The sequence below is a fragment of the Mustela putorius genome, unplaced genomic scaffold, assembly GCF_011764305.1.
Source record: "Mustela putorius furo isolate JIRA1106 unplaced genomic scaffold, ASM1176430v1.1 tig00001012_pilon_pilon_pilon, whole genome shotgun sequence".
In the NCBI taxonomy this organism is placed as follows: domain Eukaryota; kingdom Metazoa; phylum Chordata; class Mammalia; order Carnivora; family Mustelidae; genus Mustela; species Mustela putorius.
In genome coordinates, this window is record NW_025421531.1 from 2,287,423 (window position 1) to 2,308,842 (window position 21,420).

The 21,420-nt window shown below is 48.7% G+C and overlaps 2 protein-coding genes across 5 annotated transcripts; one reads left to right on the forward strand and one right to left on the reverse strand.

The window, feature by feature from the left end:
- Positions 1–232: 232 nt before the first annotated feature.
- On the forward strand, positions 233–4,029 carry IL24 (interleukin 24). Its single transcript, XM_004756487.3, has 5 exons — positions 233–504; positions 1,245–1,307; positions 2,169–2,327; positions 2,761–2,835; positions 3,707–4,029. The coding sequence occupies exons 1-5, from the start codon at positions 244–246 to the stop codon at positions 3,788–3,790; spliced, it is 642 nt and encodes a 213-aa protein (XP_004756544.1). The 5' UTR covers positions 233–243; the 3' UTR covers positions 3,791–4,029.
- Positions 4,030–4,100: 71 nt separating this feature from the next.
- Positions 4,101–21,117, reverse strand: FCMR (Fc mu receptor). Of its 4 annotated transcripts, XM_004756190.3 has the most exons (9): positions 20,931–21,117; positions 19,583–19,684; positions 12,780–13,115; positions 11,943–12,074; positions 10,704–10,926; positions 8,892–9,022; positions 8,366–8,521; positions 8,022–8,080; positions 4,101–5,749 (listed from the first exon to the last, which is right to left on the reverse strand). In XM_004756190.3, the coding sequence occupies exons 2-9, from the start codon at positions 19,599–19,601 to the stop codon at positions 5,573–5,575; spliced, it is 1,233 nt and encodes a 410-aa protein (XP_004756247.1). In that variant the 5' UTR covers positions 19,602–19,684; positions 20,931–21,117; the 3' UTR covers positions 4,101–5,572. The 4 variants fall into 4 exon arrangements, with proteins under 4 accessions (XP_004756247.1, XP_004756246.1, XP_044942932.1 ...); XM_004756189.3 differs by lacking the exon at positions 19,583–19,684 and having other exon boundaries at positions 20,931–21,116; XM_045086997.1 differs by lacking the exon at positions 20,931–21,117 and having other exon boundaries at positions 19,590–19,684.
- Positions 21,118–21,420: the final 303 nt, after the last annotated feature.

Here is a 21,420-nt window from a genome sequence, read left to right on the forward strand (position 1 = left end):
CAAGGAGGGAGGAGTTGGGTGCTGGGGACGTGGGTGGGCATGGTGGGGAAGGGCAGAGAGACAGCGAGACCAGCGGTATGAGATGGAGGGGCAGAAAGACCCGCGCCCCACCCAAGCACACCCCAGCAAGGCCACACGTTTGCCATATTCTAAACTGGGAACTTACTCTGGTCTCAGATTTCACATCCATGTGTCCCCGTAGGTGGCCCAGGGTGAGCCAAGGAGCACTGATCTGGGTGTGCTATGGCCGGGGCAGAAGTCCTTCCTTGCGACGTACCTTGTGACGCCTCCTTTTCTTCCAGCAGGTTCCTCCTGCTCCCTCCTTCGCGGCAGATGGGCTTTCCAGGGCGGACAACTGCCCTCCTTGGCCTGAGTCTGACCCTGCTTCTCTGCAGCCAGGGTCCAGGGGTCCAGGGCCAAGAATTCCAGTTCGGACCTTGCCGAGTGGAGGGTGTAGTCCTCCAGGAACTCTGGGAGGCCTTCTGGGCCGTGAAGGACATTGTGGTGAGTGAGGTGTGACTCTGGACACGGCTGCAGGGGTTCCCGTGAGTGCAGCAGGCTATTTTGTGATTACGGAGCCCTTTGCACTCGCTGATTATTTTCCTATATAATAAGTTTTTGAAATCAGAGGCATCATAGCATGTGTTCCTTCTTGCACATGAGGAAACAAGGCTTTAGCTAATGGTAAAAAGAGTGGTTGATGCTCTTTTTGGGAGGGGCCGCTGGTGAAACATGACAGAATTTCTCCGGGTGCTGAAGGTGATCGGTGCTCATACTGGCTCTAAAGCGCCTTTCTCACAGGGACACTTTGGCTATAAACAGAGTTGGAGGATACGGCTGCTTGAGGGGAAATTCCAAGGGCAAGAGGCAGCTCAAACGTGCAACCACCACTCCATGCCAACCCCCACAGAAAATGGGGGTAAAACCCTGCCCCTACTCATTCTTAAACCAAATAGGCTTATTTCCTTCTGACCGAGGGAAACAACAGGTCCCCCACGAAGGCTCTGAGAACTCCTGGGATTCCATCTGCCTCTGGGGGTTAAGCTTAGTGATTTCTGTGGCTGGAAACTTGTACCCTCACCCCCTGGGGGCCTACCTCAGCTCAGCCCTTCCTGGGTCCTCCCTTGGCTTTTCTGGCCTTTGAGATCTCAGACTGGATAGATCTGGGGACCCGCATGTATTTGCATGGTTGGTTTCTGTGTTGTCCCTCAACTTGGATGCATCTTCTCTTTCTATTCCCAAAGCAAGCTAAGGATAACATCACGAGTGTCCGGCTGCTACGGAAGGAGATTCTGCAGAACGTTTCGGTAATCAGACACTGGGGAAAGACAATGCCTCTGTGTCTGGTGGCTTGTCTCCTATGGGTGGTCGAGGGGAGGGCTGATAGAGACCACTTCTGCCTGGACTGAGCCTACACAGGACAGGGCTGGGCAGGGAGCCGGAGAAGTAAACGTCTGAGTCATGACCCCCGTGTCTGGGTTACGTGGGTATGTGTGTATGGGGACATGGAGGGTGGTACGGATTGAGGCTCATAAGCATCTTTCTCCATTTAGCCAGAGCCACCAGGATTCCACACCTGCTTTGGTCTCATTGGTTCCCATCCTTCTTCCTCACTCATTACCGTCATCCCCTCACCCAGCTAGGCAGTCAGCGAGTGCATGTACTGAGCCCTGGTCCCCGCAAGGCACTGAGCTTTCATCTGGCACTCAAGGGGGCTTGAGTGCAATCCCTGTGTTCCAAGTTGTTAGTTTTCTTTCTTCATTTCTCTTTCCAGTTCTTTCCCTGGAATCTCAACTCTGAACCACCAAGTGCCGGGTGCTTTCTACGGTCCAGCACCCAACCCTACACAAACACAGCTATTAGAGAGGCCATGTAGTGTAGAGGAAAGGACATTAAACAGATGGGGAATCAGGACTTCTGGGACCTAGGTCTGTGTCTGCCACTGACTGGCTGTGGGTCTGTCCTCTCTGGGTCTGCGGTTCCTCCCATCAACCAAGGGCGCCTCTCTGCGTGCCCCTGAAGGCCCCTTCAGATTTAATGTTGGTCAGCCTCTCCTAGAAGATCTCTTTCTCTGTGTGCTTATCTTGCCTCGTGTGGCACATGGGTTGTTCACCTAGGGCTATGGTGGGGGGAAGGCTCGGCTCCGCAGTAACCCAGATCCTCCCCAGGACGTCGAGAGCTGTTACCTCATCCGTGCCCTGCTGAAGTTTTACCTGAATACCATTTTCAAAGGCTATCTGGGTAAGGCAGCTGATTCCAGGATCCGGAAGTCATTCTCAACTCTGGCCAACAACTTTTTTGTCATCGCCTCAAAACTGCAACCCAGTGTGAGTAGAACAATGCTGTGACCAGAGCCCATGGGAAATGACGTATTTTGAGAAGACATCCTCAAAATCCTGGCTTTTATTGCATGACAGGGATTCGATGGTATCACGGGAGAGAGCACGGGCTCTGGATTCTGAAATGAGTAGTTCTGGATTCAAGTTCAGGTCTGCTTCTAACCAGCTGGAAAACCCTTTACATAGCAGTCTACATCTCTGAGCTTCATTTTCCTTATGTATAAAATGTAGATAATCATGCTACATGACCAGATTGCTCTGAAAATGAAAGGAGTCAGTCCCCACCACAGTGGGAGTTCGGCAAGGGCTACCTTGAGAGTTGGTCTGGGGAACTGCGCTGGCATCACTAAGAAGGAGAGGGAGGGGGCTTGCTTCTGCTGCTACCCAACACTTGGCATAATTTTACCGCCCTATTATTCAGCAGGAAAACGACATGTTTTCTATCAGTGAGAGTGCACGCCGGCGGTTTCTACTGTTCCAGAGAGCATTTAAACAGGTAAAGGCCAGGATTTGAGAACCTGCCTATCCACCAGTAGACTAGCCTGAACCATCACACGTGGGTGTCTCATGCAGAACTCACTGCAGGTGACCCCACCAGGCATACCCCAAAGCCACCTAATTTTGCACACCCACAGGGATATTTGCATCAATTATCATCTACTTTGCACAAGCTCCACAAACGACACGATCCATATTTGTGCCAGTTTTCCTATTGAAGTGCATTTCTATTTCCCTACGAGATGATTTCCTTATGAAGGACTTTTCCCTGGGAAAGTTTTATGATCACTTGAGCTGGGCAACTGGAGGCTGAAGGGGGCGCCCCAAACCCAACCACGTGCTACGTATCTGCAGTATTTTCCATAATGCTCAAATGGTCTAGTTTGTGAGAAAAAAAGGGAGAATATATTACCATCTCCCAAATAAAGATAACAAAGAAAATCCAAATTTCATCTGCAGACCCCTCCAAAAAATAAATGATTTTGATCACTTTTTTAAGGAACAGAGCAATCAGTGTAAAAATAAGTGGTGAAGAGGAATCTTATACACAGGAAGGGGGGCAACTGGACTTCAGTTTCTTCATCTGCATAGTAAACTCGGGAGGTGGCAAAATCCACCTCACACTAGGATTCCATAGTTCTTGTTGTTAGGAGCTCCAGGTGCCTTTCCCTTGCTCCTTGCCCACTGCTACTCACTGGTCCCTTGGTCCTCACTGCCTCCCACACCCTTGCGGAGGAACAAGTGATGGGTGGGTGCCCTCATCAGAGGCCATCCCAGAGCTGACACAGCGAGCTCCAGGAGTACAGGATGGCAAGGAAACTTATTCCTGTGGCTAATACAGTAGACCCTCAACTCTCTTTTCTCTTTAGTTGGACATCCAATCAGCCCAGACCAAAGCCTTTGGAGAAGTGGACATTCTCTTGACCTGGATGGAGAAATTCTACCAGTTCTGAATGCCAACACCAGGATACCCTCCTGAATGCCAACACCAGGATACCCTCTTGACGTGGATGGAGAAATTCTACCAGTTCTGAATGCCAACACCAGGATACCCTCCTTGTTCTCCATGTCATTTTGAATGTGCCATATCCCTTCCAGTGATGTTCTCTGAACACTTCACCCCTTTGACGATGGATATCATTCTTGGCCAGGCTTATCCTCAAAGACTTCTTTCTTGAAGTGGCCCCAAAGACAGTCATGGAAGGTTCTCTTGGATGCTGTGAATAATCTACAAAGTAGATTTCTATATTTATTACAACTCTATTTAATTTCTATCAGTGTTTTAATCGATGCCGTATTTATTCATCAGACTGTAAGTTCTGTGTTCCCCATGCTTCTTTTTTTATCCTCCATGATGCTTTACACAATGGGGGGCAGTGGATAAGTGCTAAGTAAATGCTTAATAAACTGGATTTTTTTGTCTGTCTTTGAATGATTGAGGAACAATGAAGTGCTGAAGTTGCACTTCAGGACATAGAAACCATATTGCCATGAGATCTGCAGGAACACAGCAGGGAGGAGGTGAGGGGCATCCGTTTGGAATGTAAATGATGGAAGATACAAGATACAGGCTAAGGGCCAGGCATGAAGCAGGCTCACTAAACATTTCACTTCTCCCCACCCCCTTCTCCCCATCCCTTCTCCTTGGGGGCCCTCCTTTCTTATACTACTTATTCTTACTTGCTGTTGGAGAGGGTGCCATCATCAAGCTGACACTGCTAATGGTGTCATCACATGACCGTCCAATCTTTGATGCCACTCTCTGCTAATAAGAAGCAGGAAACCCAGTTCTGACAGCCTCTTCTTCCTAAGTGTGGGCAAGTGCCGGTAAGGCAGAGATATGCCTCCAGGAAAGGTCTTTTTCCTAACAGCAAGACTGGGGTGATCCCTAGTCCCGAGCTCTGGCTGAACTTTGTAGTTGACTTCAGTCTGCCTATGCCCTTGCCTGGAAAACTCAAGAGAAGGTCTATGCAGGAGGTGGGTGATCTCTCCCTTCATGACATAAGTGCTTTTGCGGAGTGGTAGGCCCTCCAAGAAGCCACTTTCCTCCCTACCTTGCCAGAAGTTACCTGGCAAAGAGATGAGGCGGCATTTCTGAATGCAGAGAGATGTTAACGGTTTGGGATGGCCAAAACAGACCAACACAAAGTGCACAAATATCATTGCTAAGCCATGGAAGGAAAATAAAGAGATAACACAAGCTATCCTATTTTTAAAAGAGGGGAGACACTGGGGTCACAGCACTTATGTACATCAAGGGAGGGAGACAGTATAAAGGGTTTAGGAGCACTGACACTAACATGCCTATGCTCTGAAAATTTACAACCTTTCATCATATCAACCAACTCACAGGACTGAGGCATGGTCTCACTAGAAGGTCCAGGAGCCTTCTACTGGTGTGACACCCAAGCCCGAGAAAGTCTCCTGAAGCAACACCTATGCCTATCTCCAGCCAGATGCCATGAGTCTAGAGCCAGGGCAGCGAAGACCCTGTGATTGAAGATACTCTTTGAACCCCATGGCTTGGAGAGGAAGCAGTTGGCACTGGGACAAATGCTCCATGTGCCCAGGGCCCACTTGAAAACCACAGGGGGCTCCAGAGGGGTGCGAGAAGAGTTGGGAGAGGTTACTGAGCTATTCTCAGGAGACACAGGAATGAGACTCAAGGTTGGCATGGGAGGTGATGAGGGCTCTGGAAACAGAGCAAGTATTGGAATCCAGCAGCTCAACAGGACTCATTGGCACCAGGGTCTGGGCCCAGGGGGACAGCTGGCTAGGTGAGTCAGACAGGGGATATTGACATAATCATCAGCATCCATGTCCTCCGCTTTGGCAGCAGGCTTGAAGTAGAGGCTCATGTATTCACAGCTGGTCTTCAGAGACGGGGCATGGAGCCAGAGAGCTTCAGATACCTGGGAACCAGCATACAAGCATCATTGGATCTGAGTAGGGTGATTTTAGTATCTCTCCAGATAGATTTTCACAGTGGGCAATGGGGGGCATGTGCATGGTTGCCGATTTCTAGAAGGCAAAGACACAGAGGTGGCTCTGCCTTGGGCAGTTTCAGGGTGGCGTCTCAACGCAGATAACTGGAAACCACTTAAATCTAATGTGGGCAGGAAATGCCTTAAATGGGGTTTGGGCTCAAGTCACCTGGCTAAGCATGGGTCTGAAGGAGACTCAGCTTCCAGAGGAGTTTCCCCTCTGGGATTAGACAGTGTGACTTGTGGAATAAATATGCATCTTCTTAGGGAGTTATTCAGAAGCACGGTGAGTCATTCCTTGCACCTCTGTAAGGACTAAGAGAGGCTGTGATGTGGCATAACAGTACATTCCAGGAAGGGGCTGGGTAGGGAAGAGGAGGAAGGCCGTAGGCTGCTTGGGCACAGTGGTACTCCTCTTCCCCGGAAAGAAACTTCAGGGTCATCTGCTTTCAGGATGGGTCAGCTTGGGGGAGGATAGCACTGTGCATTGATTCCAACACTGCACAATTATTATAACATTCACCCAACAAGGCTTCAGGAGGGAGAGTCACGTATTGAAATACAAGTGCTGAGAACTGCAAGTTCGGGCCCATGAGCATGGTGACACTCAGGAGGTGCTCAGTCATGGAAAGCAACTACTACTTTGTGAACGTCAGCAGAGAGAGAATGAGCTGCAATGTGTTTCAAAGATATATCTCCCACTGCTTGTCACCGTCCTTCACCTAAGATTAATTTATTCTGCTTGAAAAATCAAGACGCTCCCTATGAAAGCTAAAATATTGAGCCATTAACCATACACACCTTGTGGTGGACTCGTTTGGTCAAGAGTTTTGTCCCTAATAGTGGGAATGAGAGTTTCAAGCAGGGAGGAAGTGTAAGATGGGAGCAAAGTACAGGCTTGGGTGAGGGTGTGTGTGGCAGCGGGGAAGTTCAAGAGGAAAGGGCTGGTGTAATGGTAGATGGTGCTGCTGGGCCATACCTATGCTACTACGAGCCTTCTCTAGCAGGGGTGGGTAAGGGCAAGGTCAGGAAGCTGGAGGTGACTATGGCAGAGCTGTTACTGGTTACTGGGCATCACTGTACCTTTTTAGCAAGGCACACAATTGTCCAGTTAGGGAGTCCATGTCTCAGTCTCCCTTGAAGATAGGTGTGGCTACATGACTAGGCTATGGACAATGGGATGTGCCTGGATGGGATGCATGAAACCTCAGGGTCATGGTCTTAAAGAAACACCTTTTGCTGTCTCTAAGGGGCTGGAATGGAGACATGAGGCTGTGACTGAGCATTGATGGTGGACCAGACGAGACTCCAGAGGATAGTCGAGCAACAAGACAGAAGTTGTTTGAGTCCCTGGATGACCTGGTGGCTTTGGCCACCTCTTCCTGGTCCCCTGCCTTAACTTGGGAGGAAAACAGGCTTCCATCTCGTGAGCCCTGTGGTGAGCCTTTGTGGTTGCATTAGCTTTGTCAACACCCCAATTAAAACTAGGACATTCACCAAGCTTAGTTTTTTCCTGGTTCCTGGGGCAATGGTAGTAGTAGTTTTTAACTACTCTGGGCTACTTCAGAGAATAAAATAGTTTCTCTTCTTAATTTGGATAAACAAAAATGAATGGACAGTTCAAATACTTGTTACCCGTCTGCCAATGGCTATCCACAGACACAGGAGTTCTCTATGGCCATTCATAGATTTCCAGAGGACTCCGCCTCAGCCAAGGGTTAAATCCTCTACGTCTTGACATCTGTCCGCCAAGTCATCCTCTAGGCCAGGCTTAGTACCTCTAGTGATGGGCAAAGTGCCTCCTCTCATCGACAAGAGTTTACTAGAAAGTTCTCCCTCATATTGAAGTAAAACTGGGTAGATTCCAATCCCTAAGACCTCCTGGAAATCGCAGCTCCTTCACATGAAAGCCCTTCGTGTGTAGAATTGCCATCCCTCGCCTCTACTAACCCCCAATTTACCCCATGGCTAGAAGCCAGGTAACGGAGTCTACCACGATCATTGGACTCTCAGTCCACCGACACCCTCAAAGGAGGAAACTGACACAACTTCTTCCCAGACTCGGGGCCCAGGAGCTGCTGGGAAAGCCGTGCCCTCCCGCTAACGCGCAGCTTCGGGAGCCGCCTCCCCCCAGGGCCAAGCCCAGGTCTAGGGCCAGCTTCGGGCCGCAGATGCCAAGCAGGGGCGGGGCAGAGCTTACCTGCGGAGTGGCAGGGGGCGCCGGCGCTCGGAGGCCTGGGAGAGGTACCTCCCCCTCACCTAAGGAGACCAGGAGACGAAGGTGAGGGCGTGGCCGCGGCCCTGCCCGCCCCTGGCCCGCCTCTGCCCCGCCCCTGGCCCGCCCTGGCCCCGCCCCCGGCCCGCCGGAAGCCCTGGGGAGGCGGAGCCCGAGCGGAGGTGCGGGCGTTCCCGGAGGCAAGGGGTTCGGGCTCAGCCTCGGTGTCCGCGCAATTTCTGCGGCCGCTTGGTGCTCAAGGGGCTCGCTCCGCGTGGCCCCCGCCCGGCCCGGCCGTCTGTCCCCGCGGCGCCCGGCCCCCGGCTCACCCTCAGCGTCCGCCGCCCTGGCGCGCCGCGGGCACGCGCTGTAGATGTTCTGGGAGCGCGGCGGCTGCGAGGCGCGGGGCCGCTGCGTCGGGGGCCGCTGGGACGCCTCCAGGGCGCGCATCCTCACGGCCGCTCGGCGGACGCGCCTGGAGAGGGCTGCCCGGGAAGAGGAGAAAGGTGTCAGGGGCCCTGAGTCACCGTCCCCCTCACTCGGGTCCCAGGAAACTACGGGGCTGTCTCCCTCCCCGGGGCGCTTGGCCGGGTCTGCCGTGGAGATGCTCTGAATGTATGAGCCACAGCCTGGCCCAACACGAAAGACCAAAGGCCCCAGGCCGCCCTCCACGTCCCCATCCCCCCTTCCAGACCGTAGACCCCCTGCCACGTTTCTCGTGCCCCAGGTTGCCCATCTGAAGCTCCTGAGTTTTCCCTTGGGGAAGCTCGGCGGGGTGGGGGGTGGCTTCCAGCGGAGTCTGAATGGGCCTTTCTCACAACTCGCCTTGTTCCAACTGAGCCCCCAGCCGCTCACCTTTTCTCCTTTGGATGACCCTTTTCATCAACAGCCCCAGCAGTGCCGCCAGGATGAGGGCCAGGGTGGTGGGGACCAGGATGTGAAATCCTTGGCTTTCCAACCCAGGCAAGGGGTCCTGGTGGAAGGCTCTGAGGAAGAAAGGAGAGGGAGAGGGAAGGAAGACGTCTGGGAGGGAGGGAGGTTTAAGGCAGCATCCCCAAATAGCCAACTTTTTGGGAAATGGCCCCTTTTTTAAAAAAAGCCTTCTCCCCACCCCACCCTCAAAGAGCCTTGTCTATTGGAGTCATGAAACCCGGATATAAATTCAGGTTCAGCTTTCTACTGGCCGTGTGATCTTGAATCAGTCTCCGAACCTCGCTGAGCCTCATTTCCGGAGAAATGGGTAGAGTAAAGCCTATTTCACGGAACTGTTCAAGGATGAAACAAAATTGTAGGTATAAAGAAGGGAAAGCACCTGGTCCAAGCAGCAATCAGTAAATGTCAGTTCCCCTCTGACTGTTTGCATCTCGGATTCTTTACAAGATTAGTGCAAATACTAAGCAAATTAAGTTTCTTATAACAGTGGAAAAGATGTTTCTCACATGGGGTGCCCTCTGCTTAAAAGGTCTTCCCTCCGTGTTGTTTACAGATTGAAATTTTACTTTCCTTAAAGCGTGAGTACATCAGCATCAGTTCTATTTTCTCTTGGAACCATGGAAAACTAGAATTATTTTTTTCTCACTGTCCTCAGTTCTTGTGTTTGTACGGATTACAACACTTATTACAATCAGACTGGTGTTAGTAAGAGAAGACCTGGATATTTCATGTTTTCATCTTTCTTACATTTTTCAGGACAGAGCACAATTCCTGGCAGATAGTAGGAACTGAGAAAATGTTGGTTGAGGGACACCTGGGTGGTGCAGTCAGTTGAGCTTCTGACTCTTGGTTTCAGCTCAGGTCATGACCTCAGGGTTGTGAGAGTGAGCCCCCAGATGGCTCAGTGTTGAGCATAGAGTCTGCTTGAGATTGTCTCTCCCTCTCTCTCTTCCCCTCCCATTTGTGCTTTCTCTCTCTCTCTCTCAAATAAATAAATCTTTAAAAAAAAAAAAAAAAGAAATAAAGAAAGAAAATGTTGGTTGAACTGACTTGAGTTCTCCACTGGCCGGCTGGTGGAGTCTACTGAACTAGGAATCAGGAGTCCTGGTTCTATTTGAAAACACGTAGTTCTGATGACCTCAGTTCCTCATCTATAAAACACAAATGATGCTGGAGGTCCCTTTCCTCACCAACATGCTTGTCTTTGCTTAGGCAAAAATAATTCCAATTCTTACAGGTTTTCTTTGGAGGCTGCTCTAATGCTGCCCCCTAGTGATCCATTGCAGCACTTTCCTGGGTGTGCCCCAGTCTTTAGACCAGTGCCCTCCAGTAGAAATACTACGTTAAAATTACACATGTAATTTTAAATATCCTAGCCACACTGAAAAAGCAAAAGAAAACAGATGAAATCAATTGAATAGTTAATAGTTTCATCATTAGTTTTTTTTTTTTTCTTATTCAGTTCCCCATCAAAGCAGATCTGAATGAATGCTGAGCAACTTAAAGATTTGGGTCTCCTTCCTACAGGATCTCCTGCTGGGGCACTGCCAAGTGTATTCTTGTCATTGGATTAATGAGCTAATGTGCTACACTCATAGGTAGTCTGGCCCACAGGGGCCTAAAGACAAGAAGGGTCTCTGTTGGCAGATGTTGTGAGAAGAGTTCAGTGGGTCTCCTACCTCTTGACTACGTTGCCCGACCTCTAGCCCATTCTGGGTGGTGGAGACCTCTTACCTGTGCCTGTGAAGCCTTGTGTGGTAATTGTAGCTGGCTGTCTGGGGCTTAAGCAGCCCCTCCGGAGCTGAGGTCTCTGAGGCTCTGGTAGATGGCAGGAAGGTTGGTGGGTTGGCAGCTGCTACTGAAGACGCTCTGGAAACTCGAAGGTATTGAGAGGTTGGGGTGGTGGGGGAGGAGTGGATTTCTGGAGGGGCCTCTGTCCCTTCAGCTGGTGTGGTAACTGCAGGAGATAGCAGAAATAAGTGATTTTCCCTATACACACTCTAGTCTCCAGCAGGATTAGGTCACCCTCTCTTTCCTGAACACACTCCTTCTCTTTACTTAGACTCTGTACTTGAAGTCTTCATGGCTAAAATGCCTTCTTAGCATGTCCTCTACACCTAGTATATTTGCTATTCTATATATTTTTCTAAATATATTTGCTTCAAATGCCATTTCCTCCAGGAAGACTTCTTGGAGTTCCCAGGCAGAAGAGCTTGCTCTCCTCTGAGCATGGGGAAAATCCTGTTTGTAGTTCCATCCCCACTCTACCCTATGCTGTATTTGTGTGCTTGCCTGTTCTCCATCCTACACCTATCAGTCACAACCTTGGGTATGTGGTACACTCAATTATATTATCTCTCTAGCAAAGTCCTCCAGGGTATCAATTGTTCAATTAATGTATCTACCTCACAAGATATATGTGAAGATGTGGTGGAAATATTGCATGTCAAAATGCATTTAAAACAGGAAAAGGATATAGGAATGTAAGATATCATTAGTATAATCATCAGTATCTAATTATAGTATAATTAGTATAATCATCAGTCTTTTATTGCAAAATGGAATCGTTAAAATCACTGTATTCCAGCAAATGTAGATGGCCCTTTGGGGAACAGGAGGCAGCAGGACCTCTGGCTGGAAAAGTTCTGCCCAGTCTTGGCTTCTGTAAGTCATTCATAAAAGAATGAAGATTTTGTGAATGGGGCACAGACTTCATTACTTGTGGTGCCACCTGGTGGTGATGTGTAAGTCCTGCAATTAGTGCCAAGTGGACAAGGCTTTAGGTTGGGCTTGAAGGACATAGGATGCTGATCTTAGGGAGGTACCCTCTCCCAAGACAGGGAAATACACATCTGAGACTCAGCTGTACTCTGCCAACCATTCGATGAACTGAACGCATCCCCCCTCCTCCACTGTCACAATGCCACATCATCTCTCCCACCTCCTCTCCCACCTTAGCTTTGATGAACTGACCTTTAGGTACAAATTCAAAAGAATTGTCACGTGCAGGCATCTGGAGCCAAGGGGGCACCGGCATGTGTGGAAATCTGTGAAGCCAAGGTGGGGGCTCAGGCATCGGCTCCTCTTCCCAGAATGGCTCATACTCTATGGAGGCAAGCGGAACACACCTGTGGGCTCTAAGACCAGACTGAGACCTGGGGAAGGGATGTCAGTAGGAGTTGAAGCTGACCGAGCCAGGGTGGATGGCAGCAAGCGGAGGACGGCAGACTCCACCAAGAAGAGCACAAAAAGAAGCGGACTAGAGACTTCCCCAAAAGAAATTCTCTTTCGCCTTCACTCAGCCAACTTTTGCACTAACCACCGCTGGGATTCGAGGCTGCATTTGATTAGGAAATCAGTGGAGGAATGGAAGAACGTGGGATTCAGAAGACATATGGAAAGGATCCGATTATAAAGTACCAAGTTTGGCTTACAAATGTGGCTTGAAAAATGACTGTCTTTCCTTAATAGTTGTCCCTGATATTTCTTATGGGGCAACTGTGTAGGACCATTATGTCCTTTCGCTTCTAACTTCTTCCTATCTCAGAGCCCCTCCTCAATCTTAAATCCCCACTCCTCTTAGGCCTTGGGTGGGATGGATGCAGTACAGCACAGTAAGTGTTGTAAGAAGAGTGCTGGTCTTGTTCCTTTCATATGGTTTGGACCAGAAATTGGGGGGACTGTGAGGTTTCAACCGGTATCTTTGGATTGGCTAACATGGCAATAGCAGGAAAGTCTGGGGGACCGGTGGCTGTCGAGGCCGTCACATGTGAAGACATTTGCTAGGTGCACTGAGCCTGGGACACCTACCACTGAAGACAGTCAGGGTGACTAGCTGGGTCTTGCCTTGGTCTGTGTTCATGCCTGTCCCACAGGCATAGACCCCACTATCGCTCTTGGTCAGCTCTGTCACTTCTACGAGGAACAGGTTCTTATCTGGACAAGGCTTCAGGGTGACTCGTTGCTTGTATTCTTCCTTGACAAAGTTCTTGCTGGACACCACGGTGGCACAGCCTCTAGTCTTGGCCATTTCCCGGCACAGATAGAGCCTTAGATGCATCTGGGGAAGCGGGCACTCGATGGTAATGGATCCACCCAGCACTCCCTCCATCTTTACTTCTGGGAGGATCTTCAGAGCCCCAGCCACTGCAGGGAGAGAGAGTTAACGTAGAGGAAGCCCCGTTCCCAACCACAACTCCAACCCCATCCCTATTTCCAAACCAGGCCCCTGCCCAGCCTCGCACTCCTCCCTCGCTCCAGCCACATCTCATCATCAGCCCAAGCCTCAGCTGGTCCTTAGCCCCAGCCCTCTTCTGATCTCTAGCCCTGGCCTCATCCCTAACCCTATGTCTGTCCTCAGCCTGGCTCTATGCCCTGGTCCGTTTGACCCAAGCCTGGCTTCCAGGCAGATCTCTCCCAGCCTAAGCCTTAACATAACCTTCAACCTCATTCAAACCCAAACCCAAACCCATAAGTTCCCAGACACCAACCCCCTAAGAATATAGTTAAAGTACTGCCCTACTCCCAGGAGAGAGGATCTCCCACAGCGACCCTACACAGCCCGTAGTGCTGCAGTGACTTCGTGTGGAGCTGGGAGGCACAGTGCGATTTTGCTGCAGGAGGTTTCCTGACAATTCTGTTTTGCTCAGATCCACTCAGCCAAAAGAACTGTTCACCCTCAGTTTCATTTGTTAAATCATTAAAAAACAAAACAAAACAAAACCAGAACATTTACTGAATGCCTTTCATGTGGCAGGAAGGCTGCTGGCCTCCCTCCATGCACAGAGTGACTCCTTTAGTGGGCGATACAAACGGCCAGTCACTATAGCACCAGCACAGCGGGGTAAAGCCCACGCCGGAAATACGCAGCGTGCCCTGTGAGGAAGGAAGCAGTGAGGGCATGCAAAGGGCTGGTGTAGCATGAGGGAGGGATTCTGGAAGAAGTGATGTCTCCACAGGTAGAATTTTCTGTCCATTGGCACCAAAGTGAAGTCACATTTCCTCTTGGGAGACAGAAATTCCACATGTGAACATAGAGTAAGTTAGGAAAAAATGACCCCTGTTGTTTATTTTATTACTATTGTGATTCTGAGATCTAGGATTACTAATACACTAGCAGTGAACAACGCAAACTCCTGGCGACAACCGTCAGGTCAGTAACACTAACTCCCTTCCCCCCGTCACAAAATTTTAGTATGAAAAGAATTAAAATTACTAAGCTGAACAAATGGGAAACAAGAAACTAAGCGTAACTAAAACAAAACAAACTCCTACTAAAGTCTGAAATCACAAGGAGAAGTTTGGAATGCACTTAATAGCTGGTTTTTATACCTTGATTTCAAGGTGGAAAGTAATTGATCATGAGTCTCTAATAAATTTCAATCTAAACCAGTAGGTGCTTAATATTTTTTTATTTGATTGATGCTCATTTGAATTTCATGGGTTCTAATAATTAAATTTAAGACCCTAATCCATTGTCATCTATAATTACCCTTGGACTTTACCAAGGTATAATATGGGGTTTTATGCAAAGTTACAAGCTACATGGAACTTTTTTTAACTGTAATAAAGAGGAGGAATTATTCCCAGCCTTCTTTACATGTTGTGTTTTGTGGTCCAGACATAGCAGACCTTTTAGAAGATGGTACGACTTTGAGTCCTTGGCTTGTCTATACAGCTTTGGGCTTCATGGCATGTCAGCTCTGCCATATTCATAGGAGAGTTGTTCTATGTCTAACAGCTCAGAGTTGTAAATTTCACATGTGAATGAGATGGTAACCTTAAGAAATGTCTGTATTGTATTTGAAGACTGTTCACATAAATCTGAGGTTTGAACTTATGTATTTCAATTTGGTATGCTAAAAAGTACTGAATTAATGTAATAATCCTTTTCTTTTTTTTATAATATTGTAATCTCAGTTCAGAATTTAACTGAAAATATAAAACCTGAATGACTTCTATATAGTAAATTGAACTGTAAAGGTAATTTGTGTGTGATTCTGAATACACAAGATAAAATGTTTTTATTCCTCAAAAAAAAAAAAAAAGAAGTGATGTCTCCACGGTGACCTGGAAGACTGGGCATGAAGGATGGCCGAGAGAGGGATGAGCACCTTCCCTGAAGCAGGGAACACGGGCAGAGCACAAGGGAGTGTGTCAGTGTGCGTGCATATGCGCCCAGGCGTATGCGCCTTGTGCGTGCAGGGAGGGGGTGACGCAGGGAGGGATACATCATGGCTCACGAGTCCCTGAAATCAAAGCGCTTATGCTCTGGGTGAGAGAAGGCAGGCCTCAAGCTGTTGGGTCAGCTGGAGAGGAGGCTAAGTCCAAGTATGATTAATTAGCAACCAATGAATGTCCACATATTTCTGGGAAGAGGGAATAGGAGTAGGAATAGGAATGTGCGGGGTGGGGGGGGGGGGCAGGGGTCTTGCGTGGAGGAGGAGAGACTCTTCCAGGCAGTGAGTGCGGCCCCCAAAGCGGCGAGGGTCGCAGAGAGAACATGGCGTGTTCGTGGGGGCAGAGAGGAGTGGACGAATTTCTGGAAATTCATCCGCCGACCCCATTAAGAATAGCTCCGATGAGTTTAGTAAGGCGAGGAAAGGCAAGAAGGGAAGTCAAGGAAAGAAGCAGGGCTTGAGGTTTCCGGGTGGGCGGAGAGAGAGCCGAGGAGGACGTTCTGGAGAGACGGGAGGGCGTGGATAACAGTGAAGAGGTTGAAACCAGCATGGGAGTGTGAGTGGGGGCGAGGTGCTGGGCGGGGACTATTGACAGGAGCCTGTTCAAGTCTGAGAGCGGCATAGCTGGTGCCCACGGGGCAGGGAGAAGCACAGGGGCCAGCCAGACACGTGATATCGGCCGTGGCCCTCACACAAGTAATCCAACCCTGCTTCCAGCCTGCCGGAAACGAAGGTGTGTGAGGCAGCCTCATGACTGGAACATGGCGATGGAAGGGTGACCCATTCAAAAGACAAAGACCCAGTCAAGGGGTGGGGGAATTACCCTGTGTGACCAGACAGCCTGCACCTGTGTGTGAGGTTCAGCACCTGCGGGTGAACATGTATTTTTGGACCAACCCAACCAGAAAGGAGAGAATGTTGCTTTCCTAAGAGCAAGATGCTGTAGGGTGGGCAGGGGCAAGACAGACCAGAGGGGGACCTCCACCCACGCAGACACTTCCAGTGGCCTCCCTCTGCTCAGGGATGAGCTTCGGGTAAAGCCTTGGCTTACCCAGATCCTCGGTTAGGGGCTGCATGCTTATGTCCCTTTAGAATTCACGGTTTGAAGCCCTAACCTTCAATGTGACGGTCCTAGGAGGTGGGGCCTTTGGGAAGTAATCAGAGTTAGAGGAGGTTAGTGAAGCCCTCATACTGGGATTAGTGTTCTCATTCCCTCCAAGGACACCAGAAGAGGCCATGTGGATATCCAAGATTTGGGGGCGGTCTGTAAGCCAGGGAGACGGCCGTCACCAAGGACAATATTTGCCGGCACCTTGATCTTGGGCTTCTAGTTTCCAGGACTGTGAGAAATAAATATCTGTTGTTAAAGTCGCACGGTCTATGGTATTTTATTGAATCGGCCAGAACAGACTAAGGCATCCTTACTGTGTGAACTCCGAATGGATGAAACACAGGAAAAGCTGCTGGCTACAATGATCTCTGGTCCCAAGGAAGCACGAGTCAGTGACATGTGAAATGGCCAGACCCCAGATCTCTGTGGAGTTCATAGGAGCTCCTAGCCCACACCCAAGGCTTAGTAAAGCAGATTTCCCAAAGAGAGAAAAGACAGATAGAACCTCCTGGCTTTGAACTTATGCAAAGGGGCGCCTGGATGGCTCAGTTGGTTAAGCATCTGCCTTTGGCTTGGGTCATGATCGCAGGGTCCTGGGATGGGGTCCTACGTTGGACTGCCTGCTTAGCCGGGAGTCTGCTTCTCCCTCTGCCCCTACCCATCCCCTGCTTATTCTTTCTCTCTCTTTCTAATAAAGAGATAAAAAATTTTTTTAAAAAATAGAACTTATGCTCCATGTGCATCAGATTCGTGTTGGAGAAACTTACTAGGGCTACAGACGACCTGATCCCCCCCTTCAGCGCGGTGGTTACGTTTATCTACAGCGGGGCCTGTGCACCTGCATTTTAAAATAAGCATCCTAGGTGCCCTTGAATTTTGCAATACCAAACTATATAGCTCTATTTCCAAGTAAAGATTCTGGGGACTAATGGGAGGGGTGGAAGAGGTGCCTAAGGACCCACCCTGCAAAATATTGGTATTTTAGAGAGACTCCTCAGTCAGCGGCATTGATCTCTAAGTTGGTGACTTGGTTTTCATGGTGATGGTAGGGGACAGGGATATACGTGCTTTGAAAAGTCCCTCTCAACATATAATTGGATATAAGTGTGTGTGTGTGTGTGTGTGTATTTGTACATATTTGTGTGTGTGTGTGTGTGTGTGTGTGTATTTGGAGTATGGGGAAAAACACATTATTTCCATGATGAGAAACACAGTGAATGCCCACAGGGCTTTGGCTGGGGTGGTGCTCTGGAGGTAGACTTCGGGTTCTGTAGCCACGGTTTTGCAGGTGATGAGAACCCTGTCAACTCAAGTCACAGCAGAATTACGTCTGGAAGAAGGAAGCTGGCCTGAGATTTTTATGTTTGTCAGATGGGGTGTGAATTTTTAAAAAAGAATGAGAAATGTCTGACAGTTTCCCGTCCCTGCATACCCAACATGTGTGTCCAGGCCGGCGGTCTGCTCTTTGTCCTGTCACGAGGAGTGGAGTGCTCTCTCTCCTCCCACGAGCCAGTCCTGAGTCTGTCCTGCTCACTTGTCCGGGGCTGCTGTCCCTCTCTCCTCCCGCTACCGTTGGTCTCCTCTCCTCCCTCACTGCCGTGGCTTCCACACCTGCTCTGATAATGTCTGTGCTGAAAAAACCCTCCGTTTACTTGTTTGCTAGCCCTCTTCTGTTCTCTTCCTCAGACGAGTCGTCACACTCACGGACTCCATCTCCACGCCTCCTACTTCCTCTTCCACCCACACCTGTCAGAGTTTGTCTCCAAGATTCCACTAGAACTGCTGGTCAAGTTCAGCAAAAGTTTCCTTTTTTCCCCAAGTTTTCCTTACATTTGGTGTTTTTGTTTTACTTGCCTCTTGGTAGCATTTGAGGGAACTGAGCCCTTCTACTTTGAAACACTTATGTCTTGTGGCTTCCCTGACACCACGTTCTGAATGACTGCTCCTTTCCAATTTCCCTACATTCTTCTCCATCTCTATCCACCTCTCAGGGTTGGGTTCCCCCAGGGCCTGGAACTTGGGCCGGTTCTTTACTTGGTCTTTCCTTACTCCCCCCACCCCCACAAGCTCATTTAGGCCCATGGCTTATAATGCCAGCTCTCTGTAGATTTCTCCAGAACCTTGATCTCCAGGCTTGTCTTCCCTAGACTCACCTTTCTGATATCTCCACTTGGAACTACTCGAATATCTGAGATGTATTTCAAACTTACAATGGCAAAACAAACAACAACAACAAAAATAGTTCTTGATTTCTCTTTCAAAACCTATTTCTTCTAAGCTCTTCCTGTTTCAGAAGATACACCAGCATCTATCCAGCAGCAGAAGTCCAAAACTCATTCCCATACTATATTAAAAAATCAAGAATAAATTTAAGGGTGTGTGTGTGTGTGTGCGTGCGTGTGCGTGTGTGTGTGCACAAGCATGGGCCCAGCCACAACATCAAGTGTATGTATTATTATTTTTGGGGTCAAGGTAAAAAAAGATTTGAATGCCTCCAACATGTAATACTGCCTTGCTTTATTACAGAAATTCATTTAGGGCTCCAGGCACGATGGCCTATGGCTTGGGACCTAGACCTGGTTCCTGGGAACCAGGACCACCCCAACATTTATACAACCTGGGACAGAAGTGCAAATAATGTCTAAGTATTTTAGAGTTATAAATAAAGCTAATGAACTGTTGAAAAAAGTGTGTTCTATACCTCATCTTGGCAAATTTACATGCTCCTTAGATGTCCATTCTAAACCACTTCTGTTTGGGAATAATGTTCCCCACATTCCTAACCTCTGTCCCATCTCCCTTCTTTTCTCATGCCTGGCTCCTGTTCACACCACAAAGGTCCTGGTATGGACATGACGGATAACCCAGCTTATATGTATTAGTTCCACCCATCTCATTCCGAATGGCCACCTGTGGTGACTCTTCTATAGAATTAGAATACTAGGATAGAAGACCCAGGATAGAGGCTCACACAGTCATTAAAAGTGGGCCCAGAGTCATTTGGACAGGAAACTTGAGGTTTAGAAGAGGGGACATGAATGGGGCTTGAGGTGGACAATCTCCTTGGGTCTGTGAACTCCTCACCCTTTGGGGAAGGGCACAAAAGAAAGATGTTCTGGACCCAGAGCAGGGATCACTCTGGCCCAGCTAGAATGGTGGTATTTCTTGGGGAAGACTGCAGTGGTACAATTTAAGTACCCTTCACTGTTAGAGATCTTCTACTTCCATCCAACCCCTCTCTCCTCTCAGGCCTAAGTTTAGTTAACCATCAACTGGTTCACCTAAGTCCTACTATCTCCCACAGAGTCTGACATTTTGCTTACCACGTACAGAGTCTGACATTTCATTAAAGTTGCATTTCCTTAGATTTTTAGGGGTTTTTAATCTTCAACTCAACAAATATTTGACTTTCTTCCATATTCAAGCTATCAGGAAGGAAGAAAATATGAATAAGAAAATAATGTTGACCCTCCAGGAGTCTACTGTTTCATCAACAAAATGAAGTGAATATATGCCAAGTCACAATATAAAACAGAATGAGGTCAGTTATGGAGATTCAGAAGATGGGTTCTGAAAAGTGTTATTAAAAGGAAGTGGGGGATGAGGTAGACTTTGAAGCTGAGAGGAGGGGTGTTCCCAGCAGAAGGAATGGCATGAGGAAGAACATGGTGGCAAGAATGTCTAGCACATGTTCAAGGAGGACTCCTCTTTGGCTGGAGGTTAGAAAGTTCAGGGGATTGTGGTAAGCTCAGAGAGTAAAAGGGGAGTGCAAGGGATGAGTTTGTCGGAGGTGGGAACCATTGAAGGTTGCTGGGAAGGGCACTCCTATAATTAGAGTCAAGCATTAGGAAGAGGAATCTGGTACTGTGGGCGAGCCAGGTTGAAAGAAGTGGGAAAGACAGTTACGGGATGACTGTGTGTTCTCCTCTTTCCCATTCCCTCTGTTACCTTTTTATAGAGACTGCCACTGATGCTCCTTCTGGTAATACTAATCCAGAAACTACATGAATTGGCCATTGACTGAGTCAAAGTCTGCGTCGGGATAAATGGGAAGAGGTGGCAAAAAAACCATTCTGCATTCTGTAGCTGATATCAGAGATAGTTAAGATGGATAGAGTGGTCGGTTTGTTGGAGACCAATGAGGAACTTGAAGTAAGGTATTAGGCATGTTGCATTTCAGATCTTCGTGGGATATTGAAGTGGGGGTTCCTAGAAGGTAGCTGTAAATTAATACATGGAACTTGGGCAATGGACTAGGGTTACTGAATGGATCAGGGAGGCTTCATTTAAAGTTGAAGTTGAAAATGAGCAGTGAAAGAGACCCAAAGAAAGAGAATGTAGAGATAGGAAGAAAGGAATTTGGAGGCACTTGCTTTAAAATCCCCCATTATCAGGCTAATGTGTCTAGGAGGGGTGACACCTTCAGCTCTCATGAGTCAACACCTGAGCCCCACAAGAGTTGTGTCTGGAGTGGAGAGAGGAGCACTAGCAGAGAGTGGGGAGGGCCTCCCAAGAGGCCCTCACATGGTCTCCATCCTTATTCTGCCCTAGGTACTGGTCTGCAACTAAACCCATCCAGGAATAGCAGAGCTCGAGATGGCCCACAACTCCCCTACCTGTGGCCAATTTGAACCTCCTAAGATATGCGAGGTGTTTTCCCATGGCACTTACCTGGCAGGAAGCAAAGTGACCAAAGCCAGAGGTCCATGGCTCCTTCCAGAGAAAGGTCCCATCCAAGAGCCCTTGAAGGCCAGGGCAGAGACCCACTGCTCACCCAGGAAACCTTTACAATCTGGAGCTTGAAATAGATTTCTGGCCCCACGAGGAGCAAGGCTTGAAAATGAGGAAATGACAACTTGTCTTGTTTGCTAACTAGTCTTAGACTAAAAAAGAAAATACCAGCAAACCACAGCGGAAGTTAGGAATTAAGAAAACATGTTATGTTGAGGGTGAATGGGTCACCAGGGTTCAAAGAGCTTCGAGGCAGCTCCTGAATGCTACTAGAAATGCTCAGGTATACTATTTCTTTGCCTTGGGGACTTTCTCTTGGAGGTTCTCACGCTTTATGTCTGTTTGTTAACTTCGGAACCACAGTCACTTGCTTTATCCCTGCCTTTGGGACAAAAGAGGCTTATCACCAATTTTTTTCCACCTGGAGAAG